A 23,521-nucleotide genomic window follows, 5' to 3' on the forward strand; every position below is an offset into this window, starting at 1 on the left:
TTGAGCTTTTTCTTTGAGCGGACAAGGTATGTGTTGTGCAGTTTATGCATACCCCCTGGGCCACATTCTGTTGATGCACAAAATACAATTTGCTGATATATCCACCTTTCCAAAGTATAGCAAGTGCACACAAAACACACACACACACACACACACACACACACACACACACACACACACACACACAGAAACACACATGGCATGAACTCTGAGTGAGAGAAATAAAGGAAATCGGCCTTCCTTCCTGTCCTGTGATGGCAGCCAACAGGATATCCTGTATGAGTCAACAGCTCCATTCATTTGCCCCCAGCAGCCTCTGTATTGTTTGACATTATTTGTGGTGGAGGGGAGGGCCGCCCCGCCCTCTGTTCCCAGCGGGGGCTTTTGACAGCTACATTATAAGGCACCGCCCCGCCCCAGGAAGCTTCTCTTCAGCACATGGAACACATCCTTTTGCTATTGTTCCCCTCTGGATACCGGCTTGCTCACATAGGACCAAGTTGGTGAGGTCAAATCCAGAATAAGATCATTCAAGTCTCATAAGAGCACATGCACTTACTACTTATCCAAAGCTGAGTTGAACTTCTAGTAGGTCTTGTGTTATGAAGCCTGGTCCAGAGTGATGAGGATTTAATGTGACATTATCACTACAAATGCTTTAGGGACTCAGATCCCAAAACCAGAGGTCTATATGTTTGAGTCCCAACCCATAGCAGCCAGTGAGTATAAATAACACAGACGAGAGAGAAAGGGCCGGCTTGGGGTCGGTGCCTGCAGATTAGTGTTTGTGGTTGTGTTGTTTTCATGTTGGTCCTGTGCTGGCCGCACAGAAAAGCCTTTCAATGTGCCTCAATGTTATTATAGGCTTGCAGAAACCACGTAGAGGAAAAGTACATTAATCGACTTTACCTCAGCCAATCAACGATGTGGAAATGCTCACGTTGTGTTTTGCGTCGGTAGCAGTTGGATTATGATAATAATAGGAAGAAGAAGTAGAGGGAGAAGAACAGAAATAGAGGTCTGAGGACAACAAGCAAAGTGGACAGTGAGTGAAGTTTTGGTGTTTCTTTATAGTGTGTGATTGTAATTACCGTCTATCTCCTACCTCTAATGAGATGACATGTGTACAAAGTGTCAGCTGTTAGTGTAAACAGAGTACAAAGCAAACACAGCCATCTGTCTGTCAATGCTGGGTCCTGCTCTGCTGGTTACCTGCCTGCTACTTCCTGGCTCTGCAGCACTGTATTTACAACATCGTTTTACAGGTACAGATACAAACACGTGCGCACACACACATACATACACAGACACACACCCACACACACACACCCCCACACACACACACACACACACACACGCACACACGCACACACCCCCACACACGCACACACACACGCACACACGCGCACGCACACACACACACACACACACACGCACACACACACACACACACACACACACAGACCTAAATGACTGCACATACACGTTCCAGTTAAAAGTCAGATCAGTAAAGCACATTCATATGTGTACCGGGTATCCTCATAGCCAAGAGAACACACAAAGCCACACACACACAGACGCATACACAAACAGTACGCACGCTGCACCAGATGTTGTTTTGGAGTGTCCTCCTCTGGCTGAGTGTTCTCCTCCTGAGCCTGTCTCCATGTTTAGGTAAATACACACTGGGTGGGGTGGGTAGAGGGGGTGAGGGGAGGGCCGGTGTTTGGCTTTAATGAAGAGTGCGGGACGCGGGGCTTTATGGTTTATAGTGCCCCCACACCAGGGCTATCCCAGGGGCACCCCGGGCCACACACCCTGCTCTATATGTGAGCGGACTAAGCAGGCCCAAAGCGTGAATGCACGTGTCCTAGAAAAGCAGATCTACAGCTGACGATGGATGGGAGCACTGTTATTATGGATATGCTCCACTGTATTGGTCGACTGCTAATGTGAAGGAGCAGAGGGACGCAGAGAGGGAAGTGAGGTGTTTGGACACTTACGCATGAATACTTAGGGATGTGCACGCACGCACGCGCACACCCACTCACCCATACACACACACACACGCACGCACACACACACACGCACACACACACACACACACACACACACACACACACACCTAGGGGCAGCTGTCAGCATGCCTGAGATCCATACGAGATAACCTCCTCCACACAGGCTCTTGTTATACAACACATAACAAGAAGGTTTGTGTGTGTGTGTGTGTGTGTGTTTGTGTGTGTGTGTGTGTGTGTGTGTGTGTACGTGCGTGCGTGTATGTGTGTGTTTGTGTGTATGCACGTTTACGTGTGTGCATGCGTGCGCTTGTGTGTGGGTGTGTGTGCATGTACATGTGTGCGAATGTTTGCGCGTGTGCGTGCATGTGTGCTTGTGTGTGTGTGTTTTTTTGTGTGCGTGCGCGTTTACGGGTGTTGATCCGTGCCCTTCCGTGTGTGCGTGTGAATGTTGGTGTGTGTTTGGGGTGGGGTACATCGCGGGGCATGTGTTTAATTAGTGCATGGCCAACATTCAGGGCGGACCTTTGGGTCGGCCGCTTGCCCTGCTCCCCATCCCCGCACACCTCCCAGTGGGTTCATACTGTTGGTAACCAGACCACCACGTCATAAAGGGCACAATGTCCCGCGCACCTCCCAGGTGTCGGGGTCAGGGTTTGGGAGGGGGGGCAGCAGGTGGGTCCGGGGCTGTGCTCGGGTCCGACAGAATGTGGCTGTTCATTCTGACGGGGCTCGCCCCTTCCCCGACACACACTCTATAAAACACACACAGGCCAACGGTATCCTACCTCCGCCGGCAGGGACGAACATACCGTGCGCTGTTAGTGCACGTGGAAACAGAGAGGTGACTGCCAATAGGCTGAGCAATGGGAGTTCAATATACTCAACCTATGCTTTGAGCACTTTTTAACATCTATTCTTACTACACACGGTGTGGATGGTGTTATTTATCTGGATCGTGTTGAATGTTTTGATGTGTTACAAAAATGATTTTGAGATGTGTGTGATATAAATGACGCCCGGTACTCCTTAGGTAGAAATGGACATGGATGTGATGGGTGCATTTGTTTATGCTACTCTGAGCAATGAGGCACTCTGCTGTTTTTGTATCTTGTTCCATAAAAATCCTGAAAACCCTTTAATTGCACATTGTAGTAAACAAGTACACCCTAGACGCCCCCAACAGCTTTAAAAAGTCTCTTAACCTCTGTAATCTTTATCTCCTGGTTACATTTTATTTGAGGCGATGACAGCTTCCTGTATGCTACTGGGTCTTTCTCACAATATTCTGGTCATCTTAAACCATTTCCAGTGGGAGTTTACATACTAACCCAAGAATAGAAGTCGGCATTAAGTTAATTTCCTGTCACGTCATGTCTGGTTGCACACAGGAAACCGCCACTTGGAAAAATGCGTCAATAATTACAGCGATGGCATCTGAAACACTTGGTCCATGAGGAGCCCCCTGCTGAAAGATTGGCCGATAACAATCACTACAGCACCATTCTATTTCCCTACCATCCAGTGGACAACTTACAACCGCGGCCCCAATGTTTTACCACTTTACATTATTTCTTCAACACCCTCTCCAACTGCACTCAGCAATACAAGAGCAACAGTCGCTAAATGAGCAACAGGATTTCTCAAGCGCGAGAGAAGTGAGGGAAGTGTAACCCAAGTCTCACATCAAACGCAAGCTCCTGTAGTCGCACTCCTCCAGAGCTGTATTAGCTTACCCTGTCTGGAAGACGTTTCCCCCTCTCCTGCTAATACTGATCCACTGTGGACGAGTCGGTGCGCGACTCCCTTCTCTGGCGGCCCCAAAGGCCAAAATCTATAGACATCATGTCATCGTCCCCCAAAGAAGGCTTTTCAGGTTTCTGCTTTTCTTGGTTGTTGTTTTTTTAACATTGTACCGCTGTCTAGTGATGTGAATGCACACCAATTATCATGCCATGGGAAGTTGTGGACGACGTTGTTTGCTCTGCAAACCGTGGACTAAAAAGTATTAACTGAGTGAAATCTCTGCGCTGGCTTTGACTCTCCTAAGTGGAGGTCAGCTCTTGTTAGCTTTTAGTGGAATGAGAATTCCTTTCTGAGGGCCATTTTCAGGCCCCAGGCCCTGGCCTGGTAATGGAGCATTTGTATGGGGGCTTGATTGCAGGTTAACTGGGCATAAGAGACTCGCTGTTCACGTGCGCTGTCAGACACAATCAGATTAAGAGAGAAAATAGTACTTGATACACCCTTTAGTTGGAAATGGTTTTCGTGTATGCCGAGTTCTATGCATGTGTGTGTGTTTGTGAGAGTTTCTGCCTTTGTTTGTGTATGTATGATGAGCATTGCACATCTGTGTGAGCATGTCTGTTTATTTCTCTGTTGTGAAAGTGTGTGTCTTTGCCTCCATGTGATCGTGCCTATCTATTTGTGTGTGTTTAAAACTCCTATGCTTGTCTGCAGACACTGGGACACAAACACACTTGCAAGTTCAGGCATGCATGTGCTTATCGCTACAGAGGAAAGGGACAGAGTGATGGGGAGCTTGCTAAGGGGAAGGGACGATGGGGAGGAGGAAGATGAGGAGGAGGGAGAATGAGGAGGAGAGGGAGAAGGAGGAGGAGGAAGAGGGAGGAGGAGGAGAAGATAGGAGGTGGCTTGTTTCATCCTGTCTCTAAAGTCTGAATGCAGTGATAAAGAGAAGTAGGAAGTCAGGACTGTAACAGAGCTGCCCTGCACGCTCCACAGTTTGTCATTTGAATCTTAAAGAATCAACAGAGAGACGTGGACTTAATCCAATATGTCTGATATCGGGCTCAGTCCACACTTGGAAGGAATTGTATCTGACTTTCAAGGTTGGTAGTTTGTTCTTGAATTTAAGTTTGTCTTTGTCGAATTTGAGATTGGTAATGACTTGTGTAACGTGCTGTCCTGACGCTGCCTCAACAAGTCCTTTTGGATAGTTGGACACGTTACTAATTATTTGAAACAATGATGTGACAAGATTATGTTGACATGGTGTGTCATTTTGTTAACCATTTCTTTTGGGTTACCTTGTTATCACACACAGTCACACTCACAATCAAACACACACACACGCGCGCACGCACACACACACACACAAACACACACACACACACACACGCGCACAGCAAGTTATGTTTATCTTTTGTTTTGAGATGGCATTGTCTTTCCTTCCTCTTCCTTCTACTCCTCCTCCTGCTCCTTCTGCTATGTGTTGTCTTTTCATCGGACCTTCTGACATCACTTCCTGTTTCTCTTGCCTTCCCAGTGCACTCTTCCTCCAGCTGGTTTGTCCACTCAGATATCAAACGGTGCTTTCACAGAATGCTTAGGATCACGTGTGTGCTAGGAAATACACAGTGGTTGAAGGGAACTAACATAAAGGAGAGGTCATAGCATGGATAGATCCAGTTTGAGGCCAAGGTGTGTGTGTGTGTGTGTGTGTGTGTAAAGTTGTCAGCCCTTGGCTAAAAGGTAGTGTTTATCAAATTAGCTATGTGGTTGTGACAGGTGAGTGTGTGTGATTGTGTCTGCGTAAGGAGGCACATTAACCATATGACCTTAACATATATTCAACTTTTTACTGTTCTCTATACTCCTTAGAGATAAAACATTTTTAAGCAGCCTGTGCATTTAATAAAAAATATAGGAAATACCTTTTGGAATCTCTTACAGGTGTGTCATGTGCTCCATGTAATCCCGCAAATGATTCTCATTTTCCGCCGCCTGTAGTGACTTCACGGCTTGCCCACGTGCCAACAGATCACGCTGTCATGTCGGCGAGGGGCCAATACTTCCAGTGCGACTGTTTCAAATAAATATTCCCTTCAACACCTCCACCCCCCCCCCCCCCCCCCCTCCCTCCCTCGGCTTCCTCCTACCTTCCTCCCTTCCCCCTTCCCCACAAACACCTCCTTCACCTGTGTCCGACCTCTATTACACATTACAGCACAACTCCCAACAGTGTGTAAAGTGTGTGTGTGTGCAGTAAATGCTGTTTCCTTGTAACTCAAGCGATTCTTTTCGATTCTTGATGGCCAAGGGTGTAAATCAGTCAGTATGCGGTCTGCACGGGATTTGTATAGCTAACAATTGGCTGATGGGAGTTTGGACAGGCGAGGACAGGGTTGTGTTGGACCTGCCAAGTGGTAGTCCTAGACAGCACCGAGACAAGCACTTCAGCTTAGCTTAGTGTGAATGTATTTGTGTGTGTGTGTGTGCGTGCGTGCGTGTGTGTGTGTGTGTGTGTGTGTGCGTGTGTGCGTGTGTGCGTGCGTGCGTGCGTGTGTGTGTGTGTGTGTGTGTGTGTGTGTGTGTGTGTGTGTATTGATATATGTGTTCGAGTGTGTGTCAGGGAAATAATTTTCCGTTCAGGTCCATGCACTCTGAAATGAACCCTTGGGCGTAGATGTTGCCATCATAGTCTCTGCTACTTTACCTGCTAAGGACCCAACCATCTCGCCCCAATGAATGAAAACAGTTGACACGAGAGAGAGAGAGACAGAGAAAGAGAGAGAGAGAGAGAGGGAACCACGCAATAAATCTGAAACTGTGATCCTCCGCACGGTTCCTCCACATGAATCAGCCCCTGCCCATTCAGCTGGCATCCACCAGCACCACAGCTTTTTAACAGCCTAGCATTACGCCTTTCTGACTGACCAAGCAGAATATCCCACAGTGTAATTCTAGCACTTTTTTGTTTGGCCTTGCCCATGTCAAATGGGGTTTTGTTTTATTTATCCTCCTTGGACCGCAAGGATTTTCTACTTTCTCCCGCTGTTGACACAAGCTCCACTCAGACATGCATATAGAAAAGGTTCAGTGGGCCAAAGAGGTTGTGTATGTTACACTGCTAAGGCTGAATAGTTGGGAGATCTTGATCGATTTCCTTATTGCTCTGGGCTGTAATTATGAGATGAGATGAGATGGGGGTTCAAGGCTGTGTAAGGACAATTTGGGTAAACTTTTAACATACCTACGGAAGGGATTTGGTTATAATACGAAGCAGAGCCCAGCCGGAGCTTCTGTCTCTGAGTAAATGTATTTGGCAAGTGGCTTTGGGCTTGGTAACCTATTTAGATGTTTTGCACAAATTGGATCTTGAGTTTTGCTTTTAGTACCATACTTTTTAAACTGAATTCCATTAAATTGCTGCAATATACTTAGTATTTTTGATATGATAATGAATTTTAATCTGATCTTTCAGACCCAGGTCAGACCAGGCTGATCTGACCTTTCAGTCCCAGCTCAGACCAGGCTGATCTTACCCAGGTCAGACCAGGCTGATCTTACACCTCAGACCCAGGTCAGACCAGGCTGATCTTACCCAGGTCAGACTAGGCTGATCTTACACCTCAGACCCAGGTCAGACCAGGCTGATCTTACACCTCAGACCCAGGTCAGACCAGGCTGATCTTACCCAGGTCAGACCAGGCTGATCTTACACCTCAGACCCAGGTCAGACCAGGCTGATCTTACACCTCAGACCCAGGTCAGACCAGGCTGATCTTACCCAGGTCAGACAAGGCTGATCTTACACCTCAGACCAAGGTCAGACCAGGCTAAAACTAGGACTAGAAATGCAAACTGAGTTTAAAGTCCTCTTTATCTCTTTGATGTTCACAATGTATTTGTTTTGGAAATATGACTTGAACACATTCAAAGGCTTAAGAAAGATCAGAAGTTTCTGGAAAAGTTGGTTTTATACTCGGCTATAGTTGTGCGGACCACAGTACGCCCCTGGCCTGCCTATTGACGGGTCCCTGCTTCTGTATGCTATTTTGTTGACACACTTTTTCCTTTCTGACGCTGCTGCTGTGAACTCTCTACGTGCTTTGTTACTACATTTATCTCCTTCTCTCATCTGTAGCCCTCCTCCCTCTTTCCCTCTCTCTACATTTCTCATTCCCTTGTCCAAATGATCTTTTTTGGCAGTTTTATTCCTTCTTTCTTTATTTTACCTTCTTTAAATGTCTTTCTTTATTTCATTATTTCATGTTTATTTCTTTCATGCATTTCATTATTATTTTTTTCATATTTCTTTCACAACACATTTCCTTCCATTTCTTTGTGTTTTTTTGTAACTTTCCTTTCTTTCCTTTTAATCGTACTTCCTTTCACTATTTCTTTCTTTGATTTTTTTTGTACTCCACTCGTCTCCCCCTCACAACTGATAGAGAGGCTTCTATCTGGGCTGAGCTAGTCGGCTCTGGGTGCGTCCTTGAGTCCTTCCAAAGATAACACTGAGACTAATGGGGGCATCCATTAGCATGCAAGCTAGGGCAGAGATAGCCTACAGCTGGACTATCTTAGCGTTGTTATGCTGTGCCATCGTGTCACCCCCTGAGGGACCCCCAGTGGGAAATTATTGATACTGGACAGAGATTGCTGAGTAGAGAGAGAGAGAGACTCTGGTCAAGAGAGATTGACATTAGACAGACATACTGCTAAAGAGTACAGCTGTAGTCAGCCACAGAAAATCTTGGTTGAAATTCAACCAACTCTTTGACCTATCGATTGGTCGATGGGGGGGAGTTTTGAAATATATACGTTATCTCTAGATTAACTCATGTGCTCTCCACTCTACCTGCTAGCCTAAATATCAGGTAGGCCTAAGTGTGGAGGAAGTCAGTGGGTTCTACATCCACTCTCGGTAGAGGCAGAGCTTCAATGTAAACAGGTCACACCAGGCGAGTCACAGAGCAACACATCGGACAGCGCTGCGTAGTAAATAACACACGTCAGAGGTCGATTTTAGGTTTTGTTCTGTGTTTAATATAACGGGCTCAATGAATGCTATAGCCATTTGTGCTAAGGTGCCAATTCTGATACATTCACTTTCCAGCCTATTGAGCTCTTAACCCGTTCACGGAGCATCACTGACTACATGGAAAATAGCGTATGCTCAACGCTTTTAGAAGATATGCCTTATACGTTTGGTCATCCTTTTTAATAAAATGCTGGCACAAAAGCGACGACTTCGGTGACATCTTCCTTAGGTTGTGCGTGTTCAAAGTTGTGAAGACTGGGGTGTTTCGACTGCCTGTTTTCCAATAGTCTTATGGTCTTTTAAAGCTTACAATTATTAATCATAAACTATTGAGCATTGTATTATTATTATATATTTATTTTTACTATCAATTAATAATTGTATTTCTATCACTGTGGCCTATCAATCAAATACATCAATCTGTCATTTTCCGTCTGCCCCCCCCCGAAAAAAACACTGGACTGGTAAGAAGAATAGATGTTAGACATAAATACTGAAGACTAGGTAGGGGTCTGGTGACTGTCACTAGACAATGTGTGTGGTGAAGTATTGTGTATTTAGTTGTGTACAGAGAATCTAATTAGAAACCTTAGTGGCCTGTTTTCTCTATTCCATTTTCAGTATCAGTTTTTGTCTGTGCTCGTGGCGCTGTGGTTTGCGTCATGGCAGCTGACATCCGGGTGACCTATGAGAGTAAACAAACCAAAAAATTATCATGTCTCGATATAACGTCCCCGCCCCCGGTAAAAACAAAAGAACACACACATCCACCCCAAATGGCCAATTGGATCGTGCTCCTGAGCATGTCCTCACTCTGACTGCAGCCTCCGCTCTCTCACCCGTGCAAAGTTCACATTCTCACATCCGCGGTCGTCCCAAGACATTAGAGAAGACAGCAACATGTGCCATGACATATTAGGGTTGAACAGGGTTGAACAGTCTCCTGTAGCCCTCCCACCCAGGGGTTTAGAAGCGAGTATCTCACCATACAGAGCACTCACGCAGACAGACTCCGCTGCCTCGCTCAAACATCATGACGTCTGCAGACTGCAGATTCTGGCGTAGCCGTTTCACTAGCTGGCGTGAGATAGGGAGCCGCCACGGCCTTGGACTGCATATCGTGATGTCGTGCAGCCCATGAAGGAATGGAGGCATGGTTAAGAGTGGGACTGGGAGGCTGGCCTCTGGCTCACTGTGGTTTGGACGGTTATTGGCCTGCACAGCTTCCAAATCATTACTGTATTATAACTGTATGCAACAACAAAGCAATACATCTGTCAGCAAGACGGAACAAAAAGTTTCTTTAGTGGAAATTATCCACCTTCAAGAATATATGTATTCTTACGTGAACTCCCTGGTAAATGGAAAAATAGCAAACTGCTTATTGAGGAGATTGCAGACTAGAAGCAATGGGAGGCGTGAGAACAGAAAGACGAAATTCCTCCCCAATCTCTGTTTAACGTTTTCTTCCACTGGACACAATTGTGCGCTTGTTATTTTAACACCTTTTAAGACAACAATCAGGCACAGCACATAAGGCCAACCAATGGTAGCTTTTTAATCTCGGTCTGCATTCAAGAAAACAAAAAGTTACCTACAAACAGTAGTTTAAGCCTTTGAACGGTCCACTTATAAATCTTAAACTACTTGATCAATACTTGATCCTGATTGGTCAATAATGTTACTAGGGTGTCGTTTTCAATAACGAGATACCACTACCTTTACACAGGTCTGAATCAAAGCACTATATGAATGAATGAATGAATGATGTTTTTTATTTCCGTGTCATGCCACACAAGTGGCCCATCCCACATAGGATTACAGGACACCGATATAACTACACAAAGTGTGTAGTACATACACAATCAAAAAACTCTATACAATACATTTCTTCTAGCACCGAATAAACACACTAAATATAAAGAGACATATTCTTCTTAGCCCACGCCTTTTCAATAAAGCCAGCAATCAAAAAAGTTCTATATTGGAACAGCCAAGCTAACATATCTGCATCACACATATAATGAACTTATTTTACATCGACTTTCTTGAATAAACTTAATCGCAAACATTAATCCAACATCAAGGAAATAAATATGGACGTACCATCCGTGACCACACACGTTGGTTTACACACATCCATTATGAAGCACTGCATCTGACATGATGGGCGCCACCATTACTTGAGCTTTTTTGCGACCTGCAGCGGAAACAGTCCATGTTTGGCACATTGAGGGTTGGAATAGAATGGCCGCCCCGCAGTAGTCTAAGGCCAAAACTAAATAATAAGTAAGCTAAGTAAACTAATCTAATAATTATACAGTACATGAACCTTGGTCATCTGGTGGCTGTCCTGTGTTTGACCCATTCATCCGGCATCACCTCCTCATCCTACATCTGGCAGAGAGGGCTTTCTAGAAGAATGCCCTGAAGCCGATCTCCTCCATGTGCCATGGCTGCCACTTGATTAAAAACTGTCAATACAAGTCATCAACAAGATGTTTCCATGACAATTCAAAAACAATACGCTCAAAGCGCCACGGAAGAACATTTGAAAGTCAGCTGACTAAATCAATATGATTTGATGAAAGTCACTAATATTTAATCACGTTGGTAGCTGTGGTACAAGCTGTACAAACCACCGCAGGGTGTCCCGTTATTGGGAAAGAATGTTTTTGGGCGGCGTAAGCAGCCTCGGCTTCGTCGCGGCCACACTACGTTATTTTCCAATAACAGGACACCCTGTCGTGGTTTATTCCTCACGTATCACCACACTCTGGGCGGTAAATGAGGACCGACACATGGAGCGGAGGGGGAGACGGCTGATGGTGTGGCTGATGGTGTGGCTTAGGCTGCTGATATGACAGCAGCCTAAGCCGTTTACGCTAGGTAACTTTAAACTAGTGTTTGACAGGAGCTTCCGTGGGAGGGTTATGCTTGGTGCTATTTTGGTAAAACAGTTTATACGGGTAAATTAGATTAGCAATAGAGGCCGATGCCTTGTTGTGGTGATGCTTTGATGTTTTATTTTGTCTTTAGTTCTTTGTTCCCGCTAGCTGCCGAATTACATGCAGGCCATTTGAGCCACATGGTCCATGCCTGGGGCTATATTAGCATGCACTCCGATGATATCAACACACATACAGATTGAGATTATATTGAGATTCACTGGTTTACTGACTACATATAGGCCATCCAATTTCACAGTGAAAGAGGCCTTTGGCTTGTGTGCGAGTTGGCTGGTCTAAACCACTGCAGTGTGTCATTTTAATTATTTCTCTCTCACGGCCAATGCCTTGGCATGACCTCCCCAAGATGGAAGCCAATTCCAAGACGACTTTCCGTCTGTACATCCTGCCGTTGGTACAAGCTCATCCCTCTGTGACTTTGTCTTGATCAGCATTTTTCTCATGACTTTCAAATGCTTTATTGTGGATGTCTCTATAAGTCACATTTGGATTGGTTTTGCATTTAAACTATTATCTTACTCCCTGCCATTGGCATTTACATTGATGTTGGGATGAAATTGTTTGTTTTACGGCACAAAACTTGTTTGTAAAATTATTGCAGCTGTGTACACCACCCATATGTAGTTAAGTAAAGGAACTACAGATGTACCGCTTTTTGTGTATATAAATTAAAACAAAACAGCATGAGAAACTTTAAATTGAGAGTCTATCTAGGTGGGGCTTTTCACGTATTTTCCAGCAATTTCCCAAACCTCAAACCCCAGGCAATTTATTTATTGGCTACATTACAATTGAAGTTTGGTTTTGGGAAGAGAGTCACATTTGTTTACTGCCTAATTACTCAAACTTTATATGAATATTTTATAAATGGGTTCTTGCTCACCATAAACAATATTTAATCCTTTAATTGGTTGTATACCATGTGGTTCAACAAAATTACATTGTTATAGGATGTTGTGGTTTGGCATTAAAGTTCCTCTCGGTGGAATGTGTTTGATGACCGCGGTTCACGAAGGACCACTGACCCTTGATTGAGTCGGTTTGGTTCTCACCCTCTCTCTCTTCCGCTACAGCTCTGAAGAGGTCCTTCGAAGTGGAGGATGTGGACACCTCCTCCCACTCCCCCGGGTCCCGCCGGACCGCCAACTCCCCCCACCGCAACGCCATGTCCCCGACCAGTATCTACTACCGCGAGCTGGGCACCGCCAGCTCCAGCGCCTCAAACAACAACAACCACAGCCTCACCCAGCCCCGCTCCATCATGGGCGGCGGGGGCTCCAAGACCCCCGAGCCGGTGTCCCGGCGCTCTGAGCTGTCCATCGACATCACCTCCTCCTCCTCCTGCAGCAACAAGCAGCTGGACAACGTCACCAGCCCGGGCTCGGTGCGCTACCTGGGGAACAGCACCCTGAAGCGGCCAGAGGTCCTGGGACACTCCAAGTCCTCCGACCTCTCCGGGGGCCACAAGCGGGAGGTCACCTTCGCCAAAGCTTCGCCCGGAGACCCCTTGGCAACGCGCCGCAACGACACCGGCAGCAACCACAACAACAACGGCAGCAACAACGGCCCCTCCTCCGCTCGGACCCCCGAGCAGAACCACCACGCCCGGGGCCCCGGCAGTGACACGCGCAAGCCCGAGATCAGTGTTACCCGGGCCCCGCCGGCTGAGAACAACGGCCACCACCAGCCGCACCCCCCACACCCCGCACACCCTAACCCCCACCACAACACCATCGTCACCACCTTCCGCTGCTCCTCCCCCAGCCAGGCAGGCCGCAAGTCGCCCGTCCACTCCGACAGTAAGTTATATAACACTCTCACGTCGGTCCCCATCGTGCTTTTGTTTGTGGGCTTGTGCGCTCTCGCTTAATGGCTAGAAGGGAATCGATGGCAGACGGGAGGTACAGGGTTCCCTTCCCCTCTTCATGCAGGGATTGGAACTGCTCCCGGTCGAGCTCCAGGTTTCGCAAGAACTCTTGCTCGCGCCTTGGGAGACATGCATGTTGGGCATTGGGTGAATCCAGATGACATTATTAATAAATATTATAGCAATACAATGGTAAGTTAATAGGGTTGCAGGGATTTTTATCTGAAGGCTTCCGATGGATATTGGCTAGTAGCTAAATGTGGTTCATTGTGATCAAATATATAAAATAAACTCAACTCGACGTGTCATATGATCAGTGATCAGAGAATCAGTTTGTTTGTTGTAATAGGCTGCTTTTATAAGAGTTAGGTTGAAAGGGAAAATATTTTTTTTTGGCGTTTTGGGCTTTGAATGTGATTGCTAATGGACCCTTTCTGTGTGTGAGATCAGTTTGCATATCGATCATGATAAATCAAATCCTTTGATCTACAAATGGAATTGAGTCTGTGATGTTAGAACATGTCTGTGATGTATGTATGAGTTAATATTATGAGAAAAGGATATTATTGCTTTTGATCTGTTCAATCTACTACAACTTTGCCCTAAGCTAGTTCAAGTGCAGAAACGTTCCCAAAAGGTTTCATGCCAACTTTGAAAGGGGCCAGACATGTTTTTCCGGAACACCTCGTTGGTGTGTTTCCTTTCTCCTTGTATTTCCATCGTCGTCTTCCTACCTCCACCCCCACCCCCCCCCAACTCACCCTCACAAAGAGTGAAGGGTGACGGGACCTCTCCAAGTGTGCCAGGTCTCTGAAGTGGTGTGGTAACGGGAGAAGCTTATGTGATTCTAGCCCGGCAGTGTCTGCGTGTCTATCAGCTGCCGGAGTTAACCTAGTCCACAGAGGTCTGTCTGTCTATACAGCTGGCAGACCGTCTGCTCTGGGTGGGGCATCACTTGACATGTTGTTGGAGGGTCTGGCGATCAGGTGATGATATTCGTCTGCCGTTTTCATGGCTGCTGTGAAGGAGTTTCCATTGTGGTCGTGTGAATGTGTCTTACAACAATGTGCGTTTGCGTTTGCGATCTCACAGATAGATTGTAGCACAGTTCAACGGGTCACCAAGGGTTCGTCAGAACAAGTCGGCTGGACTCAAACATAAATCTGTGCTTTCCTTTTATTTTCTTTACGGAGCTGTTGTCGTTGTCATTATGTTAATAGATTCCATATGTTTGTGAGTAGTTTTCCCTGCATGAGCATTGTTAACAGGTGTTGTAAATCTGCATCGAGCTCCAACGCCTTGCCTTGTGTCTGCTGGCCTTATTGTCTCTGCTTGCATCCGTTTTCACTTTTTCCCATTGCATGCTGAAGCTGAAGTCATTGAATGCCAGCCTGTGCCCATTTGGCTTCAATTAGCCTCCGAGCCAAACCACGCGCCTGCACACATATGTGCATACACACACTCGTGTATGGCCTGCATTAAATTTCAACACGAGCTATACACACATAGACACGCCCACGTACCAGCTAGCACGCATATACATACACACACACACACACACACACACACACACACACACACACACACACACACACAGAGCAAGATCCCCACTTTCAGATTCCATAAGTGAAAGATCTGATCTTTGCTCAATATTGTGAACTGAATCTTGCCCAGGAGACAGATCATAATATAACCCACAGAAATGTATTCTGCCAGGTCGGTGTATGCCCTGGCTTGTATGTCCAAGGTGCACAAAAACTTGATAGGTCTGTTGTTGTTTTCAAACATGCTGCTCCATGGTGGTCCCATCATTCCTCTTTACTCATTTTACTGATGCTACCTTTAATATGGGCTCATGGACCTATTTTTGTCCCCTAACCCAGTTTAAGGCATAGTTTTCTTACTTGCAACAGTCTTGGAAGAATGATGACAGCTGTTTCTCGGGGGAAGAAAGTGCTCCACGTGTCTTGCTGAACCTCAGTGAGAGAAAGAGAAAATTGTAGCATCACTGATTGATCAATAACTATGTTAACCTTGCTATTAGCGGCATTGACAAGTATTAAGTGAATGGACTCCATGATGGACTATAATTATGGATATCCTTTACAGCTAAATCAGGTAATTTGAAGTTGACATTTCCTGTTTTGTTGAGACTGAAATGATTTGTTATTTGGGGGTAACACACTTAGCAAACAATCCAGGATTTAACCCAAACATGGGCTGCTATTACTTGTTCTGGGTAAATGTGTGTGTGTGTGTGTGTGCGTGTGTGTGTGTGTGTGTGTGTGTGTGTGTGTGTGTGTGTGTGTGTGTGTATGTGTGTGTGGTAACTTGCATTTATTCATGTGTGCGTATGAGCGATATTATTTATAATTCAAATCTAACCCCACATGTCCTCTCAATCCCTTGTTAAAAGTTCCTCTGGTTCCCACTCCCTTGGTGGAAGGCAGACCTCAGTCATTTGCCCACAGGGGGAGGCACATTAGGTGGTCTACTTGAGGGAGAGAAGGTAGACCCCTTAGCCTGAATGCGCTGCATTGTCACATATTTGCAAAAATTACATAATCTATCAGATCTATCTATAAAATATGGATCAACCACCCCCGGATTGCACTGCAACACTCTGCAAGTTAAACCATTCTAACTTGGGTTTAACTGTTCAACTAGGGTTAAACTGTTAAACCCTATCTACAAGCCTGATTATTATCTGGGTAAGTTCATTGATGACATATGTCAGACATTTCTCTGAATATTAAGTACAGATGAGTTAAATTCCTAATTCATTCTCACATTTCCCAAGAGAAAATGACATCATGCTTGCTTTGCACAAAAACATAATCACATTGGACATGGACACACAAATACACTTGCACACACACACACACACACACACACACACACACACACACACACACACACACACACACACACACATAGACACACACACTAAAAATGCACGTCCCAGGCTTCCTTCCGTCCTCTGTCTAAGTAACTGTTTCCCATGCTGAGTAACCTCACTGTGGTGCTCACTTCCTGTCTAAGGGATCCTGTGACCAAAATCAGTATGTTTCTATCCAATGAACTTTCCTACTTTGATCTAACATCACTTCGAGCCATGAATGTTTAAAGAGTCAGCATTCATGGGATTCTGAATAGAGCATAGACACTCACACGCACACGCAAACACACGCACACGCACACGCACACACACACACACACACACACACACACACACACCAACACATATTTTTTTCCGCAGATTTGATTTGGCATTATTCCGATTCAATTGTATTATTGAAATGGATTGGATAATAACTTTTATACAAATATAACCTTCCATGCTCTACCTTCTCCACATGTATGTTATACAAATGTGAATACTATCATATACTGAGGCAATACGAAGCAGTCATTCTTGGTTCGTCTCTGCCTCTCTTTGAACAACCTCCCTAGCGGCCAGTTTGGGTCAAGTGCTGCAGTGTGGATGTGTTGTGATCGGTATCTGCACGTGTCTGTTGTGTTCAGTCAAGCACAATGTTTTATCTTGACAGAAAAGACGTACCTTCATCAAGGCATCAAACACCAATCTGTGCTCCCTCCGTATCTACTTGCCTTCTCAAGACAGCAGACAGGGAATCCATGAGGCAGAACTAGTTCTGCTACTGATACTACTACTAAAATATACTTAAAGTTCAGATCCCAGACGGAGGCCAGAGAGGCAGCTCTGTGAGACAGACATACTACTATTACTACTACAACTAATACTATTACTACTTCTACTACTACTACTACTACTAGCACTAAGACCATTACTTATACTAGTACTTCTAATAAAGTGAGATATTTGCGGTTCCTAATTTGTGACATAAACAATCGTATGCAACTATAATTTTTCTCAGTATTACTATTACTGTTTGACTTTTTAATCTAAGATGTGTGCAAACCTTTTAAACAGCACAGAATAACTGTGGTTAAAGAATTTAATATTTGTATTGGCTGAAATGGTGTCTTTATATCACATTTAAGAAAACATCAAGAAAACATCCACATCAAACACATTAAAGTGAGTTTGTCTTGCTAATTAAATTACATTTGGAAGAAGAAAGGTGGCAATTAACTACTAAAAGTATCTTTTTTTGCTGTAATCCATTTGGATGGTACAGCGGTACGTGCAAGTCATAAGTCACAAATCTCCCAGCTTTCTTGCGTTATTCCACTGAGGCACGCCCCCTTGTGGTCGGTCTCACTTGCTATTCTGAAAGTAGAGCGAGTTCAGTGAGGCTGACCGTACTACTCGTCAACCAAAATGGCTGCGCCCGAAGAAATGATTTATTTTCATTGTATTTGTATCACGTTGGTCATTTTAATGTAGATTTGAAATGCTCTTGCACACTTCATTACATTGCTTCTTTATGCCGGTCACCAATTTATGCATTGCATGGTCTTTCTGTGCGTGCAATACAATGTAAAGTTGTGTTGTTTGTTTTCGAGCTGGTTTGTTAAAGAGGCTAATGTAGCTAACAATTACAATGACTAGCCAATGAGAAACGGGAAAGCTACTACGACCAAAAGGGGACGTGCCTCCGCAAATGCCGCAAGAAATCTGGGAGATTAACAATTTACGACTTGCACATACCGGCGTACCATACAAATGGATAACACCATAACACACACAGAGCTCGCTAACACAGAGAGAGTCAACTAGCACAGAGAGAGCTAGCTAACACAGAGAGTTAACTAACACAGAGAAAGTTAACTAACACAGAGAGAGCTAGCTAACACAGAGAGAGTTAACTAAGCTAGCTAACACAGAGAGAGCTAACTAACACGGAGAGAGCTAGCAAACACAGAGTTAACTAACAGAGAGAGAGAGAGTTAACTAACACAGAGAATTAACTAACACAGAGATAGTTAATTAACACAGAGAGAGTTAACTAACACACAGAGAGTTGACTAACACAGCGAGAGCTAGCTAACACAGAGAGTTAACTAAACCAGAGAGAGCTAGCTAAAACAGAGAGAGCTAACTAACACAGAAAGCATTAACTTACAAAGCGAGAGATAGCTAACACAGAGAGAGTTAACTAACATAGAGAGAGCACAACACAGAGAGAGTTAACTAACACAGGGAGAGCTAACTAACACAGAGAGAGCTACCTAACACAGAGAGAGTTAACTAACACAGAGCGTGTTAACTAACACAGAGAGTGTTAACTAACAGAGAGAACTTTGGAAAACACTGGAAATGAGCCACACCCCGTTGGCTGATTAGACATTGTTGAGAAAGAAAACAATTCCCTGATTTGAACCCAGCAGAAATGAGATATGAAATTCCTTCCCGGTGCCTAGAATAATAAGATGAACTAGAAGTGAATTGGTTTTCTAATTGGGTCTGGTCATTATGGACCATGGAGCAAATGAAGCTATTCGTCTTTCATTTGAACTGACCTTCTGAAGGCGGAGAAAGGCCAGCCAGGGACACTGGGTGATTTGTCTCCATCCGCGGGTCATAGGAAAGGGCATGTGCACACACACACACACACACACACACACACACACACACACACACACACACACTTTCAAATATACACACACTCAGGAGAAGGCACATGTGAGCTAAGTTCTCTCTCCACATGTAAATATACAAATTAACACATTACCTTTTTTATTATACTGTGGGTCCTTGTCTTTTCTTTCAGCCTCTTTCTCAAACACACACGCACACACGCCTACGCACACCCACACACACCCACCCAAACACACACACACACACACACACACACTCGCACACACAAATACACACACAAACACGCACACATTCAAAAATACACACCCTAAGGAGAGGCACAAGTTCTCTCACATTCAAACCAAGTTGGACTGATCTCAGACTAATAATCATCATTACCTGACAGCTCATTACTCAGAGGCAGAATGGGAGGGAGAGGTAGAGTGAGATGTTACAGTGTTGGTGTTTTGCCCATCACATGTGGAGATATTGTCTAAGGCTGCCCCACACTATAAGATTTTTAAATATTTTTCTAACCCTAACCATCTCTTACCAACTACCTGCACGTACCCATCTCTAACCTAAACTTAACTAGCTTTACCTAAACCTCTCATAGCCAGTCTTATCGTGGTTCTGGGCAGCGTGGGCGACACCTTACCAAGGAAAGCAGTGGGCTTCTTAAATGTATTATAGAGCTGTGTTGAGTCTCCAATCACTGTGCGATTTTGGGAAGTGTGGGCGCGTATAGCGATGAAAAGCAATGGGATCCATAATAATGCATCACAGAGAGCTGGAGATCCTCAACATGTATCGTCTGACTAGCCTCAGTCTGCAAGCAAGTCCTTAAGACGCCACTAGGAGGCACTGTGGGACAGGTGAAATGTGGTTGAACCAGGCAGATGATGTCGTGCTAAAACGGTAAATGGTAAGAGAAGCTTTCACCAGTTTTACACTTGATCTTTATTTTATTCTTCATAGATTTTTTTAAGTTTTGTGTCTGTCATATTTCTATCTTTGCCAGGTTTTGCATACAACATAGCTTTGATAAAGCATCTGACTGTTTTGGAGAAATTTATATATTTATTATATCACAGTTCTATTGCCTTCAAAGAATGGTTGAGCCATTGGTTTGATAAGAATACAACACATAAACGAGAAGCACATACACTCCCGGCCTATAATGCTTCTGGTTTTAGATGGTTTCACACAGGAAGCATGACTCAAAAAAGAGTTATTCATTAGTTAAATATGTTCTGAGCTGAGTTATCTAAGATGAAAGGAAATTTTCCCTTCTTTTTTTTCCTCCCAAACACTATTGTGTGTGTGTGCCGCACGCATGCACACACTCACAAACACACACATTTCTTTCTCCCCCAACATGTAGAGCTTTCTGGCTCTGGGAATTTAGTTTACTTTAAGCTTCTGGTGAGAGTCAGGGGTTAAAGACGTTTCCCACCAATGCTGAGAGACCTACGTCCTGTTCTGCGGTCCCCACTACTCCCACAGCCATAGTAAAGATATGGCCCATCCTCCAAGCCTGCACACACACACACACACACACGCACACGCACACGCACACGCACACGCACACGCACACGCACACGCACACACACATGCACACACACACACACAGGCCCCATTGCACATGTATGTAGACGCCCACAGGTGCACAGTATGACCTGCACTGTGTTGACAATCATGAGTCCTCACAGCACACACACACACACACACACACACACACACACACACAGGGATACCCACACAGGCTTTTAAACGATTCGCAGATAACACTCATATCTACAGAAACACAAACATAAACACAGCCACATGCTCAACACACACTCACCCACGCACACGCACACACACACACACACTCATAGGGGAGAGAGATAGTTGCTTGGCCATGGAAGTGAAGGGTAGATAAGCAAAGCCTCCGTCGCACTCATCTCCTGTATCCGCTTGTCTCACTTTCCCTTCGTCTCGCACAACCAATGCCAAACCTCACGTCTCCGTAGCAGTACTGGTGAAATCCCACCGGTCGCTCCAGTGTTGTTGGTCATAAATGGGTTTGAGTTTGTATTTAAGTGCCTCTACATGTTGCTCATTAAATATTTTTCCCCATGTTGATGACAAGTGTGTGTGTGTGTGTGTGTGTGTGTGTGTGTGCGGTGCCTGTGTGTGTAAATTTACCCATTTAGTCATGTTTCTCAGCAGATGGACAGATGGTTGTGTGTGCAACCATAGTACAATCTGCCAAACCGGGTAGTGTATGAAGTTTGTGTGTGCGTATGTGTGTGTGTGAGTGTGTGTGTGCATGGTTGCATGTGTGCATGTGCCTACGCATGCATCAGTTTGGACATGTGGGCACATCTGATGTTCAGTTTGTGTGCGGCTTACACAAGATACTCTTGCCTTTACAACAGTTTTATGCGTGCGGGCATGTGTGTGCGTGTGTTTGTGCGTTGTTTGTGTGTTTGTTTGGCGGACCAATAGACGAACAACTAAGGCAGTTTTGTACTGCTTACAACACAGATTTGATTGCCTTCTAGAAGAGATTTATTGTGCAGCGATGGTTGTGGCCAGCTGGAGCTGAGACGGTTGGAAAGCTACGGTCCTGGCCGATGATCTCACCGGATGAGGGGACACTGCTTTGTTATTTTTAAGATGGCTGACAAGGCTTGAGGAGTTCCTGACTTCAGTACACAAAGGCTTAATGTCGGTGTGGATGGTGTGCATGTTATTCCCTTGTTTACTACCACTTCCAAAGGCATATATGCTCGGGTAGCTGAGCATGTAGAAAGATCATTGGATGCTCACTGAGCTCAGCCTAAGCGTAAGGGGGCATAATGCTTAGCCACAAATAAATGCAATCCGAAGCAAATATTATGCTATTTTTTCTTTGGCCCTTTCAAATTGAAACCCTCCAGGTGGTTATGTTCTAGGACTCCATAGCTAAAACTCCCCCCTTCTCTATATTCAAACTGAAATAACTTCTGACATCATCTCAGAGGAGTGTCAAACAGAGGGGCTTGATAGAAGAAGCACAGCTGAGGATTTGGGGGAAAGGGCAAGTTATCTCTAATGAGTTACACTGAGCTTGGAGAGTGTACTCAGCAGCTAACATGACAGTGCCAGAGGAACAGCCCTGAATAAAAATAAAGCTTTGAGTTCTTGTAGGAAATTCCGAAAGACTTTTAAAGTTGGATGAGTCATGTTTGTGGACACATTTCTCTCTTTGGGAACAACTCAAAGTTCTCGCACTTCGACCACAAAATTTTATGTTTATTCTAGGAACCGTTTGTTGCTCTATATCACAATGAATAAAGATTCAAGTAAAGCCTTTCCTTTCTCAATTCTCGTCGTTAACAAAAGACAAAAGACGATTCTAGAAACATAGAGCAAGACTTCACGAAGAGTTAGCCCACAGAATTTATTTTCGTGGAGTCGACCCCCCGTCTCCCTCCCATACAGTTCTTCCCATGTTAGTCTGAACATTGAGTGAGGGGCTGGGGATTCCCCAGGAGAACGCCGCCTAAGAACAGATCTGTTTACACTGTCATCCAGAGAAGCTCCAGAGTTCACAACGTGGAGGGAACAGTGTTCTACTAGGGCCCCCCTCTCTCCCTCTGAAACCCTCCTCAGCCACACTATCCAGTTTTTCTGAGCCCGCTCAGGCCAAGGCATTGATTTGCGGGTGAACTATCTGTGAAATCAATTTCCCCTCCAGAGCAGGGGGATTGTTGTTCTTGATTTGATTTGTAAAGCCAGCTTGGGGACAGGAGAGAAAAAGAGACCACCAGAGAAGGGTAAAAATGGCGGCAATGTGCGCTGAGATGAACTACGGGCCGGAGGAGGAACCCTGTGAGTATCCGCTGGATGGTTTGCGCTTCTTCATGCCGGGGGAGGAATGCGGGACTCCACAGAGACCGCAGGGATTTTTTTAAAATACTGTCTGCACAGGTGGTTCGCATTAAGACCAATTATGTCAAGCCATGATGATTCCTCTTTAAATTCCCGCAATGGATGCGCAGCAACATCCAAAGACACCAGTTAATGTCTTCTTCTGTGTTTAATCTCACGGGGCGGTCAACGCCGATGTGCTAAATGACTCGCTGGTAGTTTCATTTTCTGAGCAGACTAGCTGGGTTCACTGTGTTCGTGCCGATTCGAGTGACCATGGAAATGATGCCTTGGTTTCCAGATGTGCCATTGTTGATAAAGTGGTTGTTGTTTTGGAAGTTTGTGCATGTATGGAAGAACATCTGCTCTCTGTCTCTGTTATAATTGTCCAATTCGTCATAGATAATTGTTCCAGCGAGGAAGATTTGGGAATTTAAATCAGGTGTTAAGAAACCATAAGCATACTTTTAC

General features: G+C 45.0%; 1 protein-coding gene across 2 annotated transcripts in view; it reads left to right on the forward strand.

The window, feature by feature from the left end:
- The window catches only part of septin9b (septin 9b), a 53,976-nt gene that overhangs the window by 2,341 nt on the left and 28,114 nt on the right, over positions 1-23,521 (forward strand). Inside the window, exons 1-2 of one of the 2 annotated variants that reach the window (XM_079729581.1) lie at positions 4,727-4,870; positions 12,851-13,576. In XM_079729581.1, the coding sequence (XP_079585707.1) occupies positions 4,816-4,870; positions 12,851-13,576 (781 nt within the window). In that variant the 5' untranslated portion in view covers positions 4,727-4,815. Of the gene's footprint in view, positions 1-4,726; positions 4,871-12,850; positions 13,577-23,521 lie in introns of those variants that run through there. The other variant, XM_079729582.1, reaches the window with a different exon arrangement.

This window comes from Pollachius pollachius, assembly GCF_949987615.1.
Source record: "Pollachius pollachius genome assembly, chromosome: 2".
NCBI lineage: Eukaryota > Metazoa > Chordata > Actinopteri > Gadiformes > Gadidae > Pollachius > Pollachius pollachius.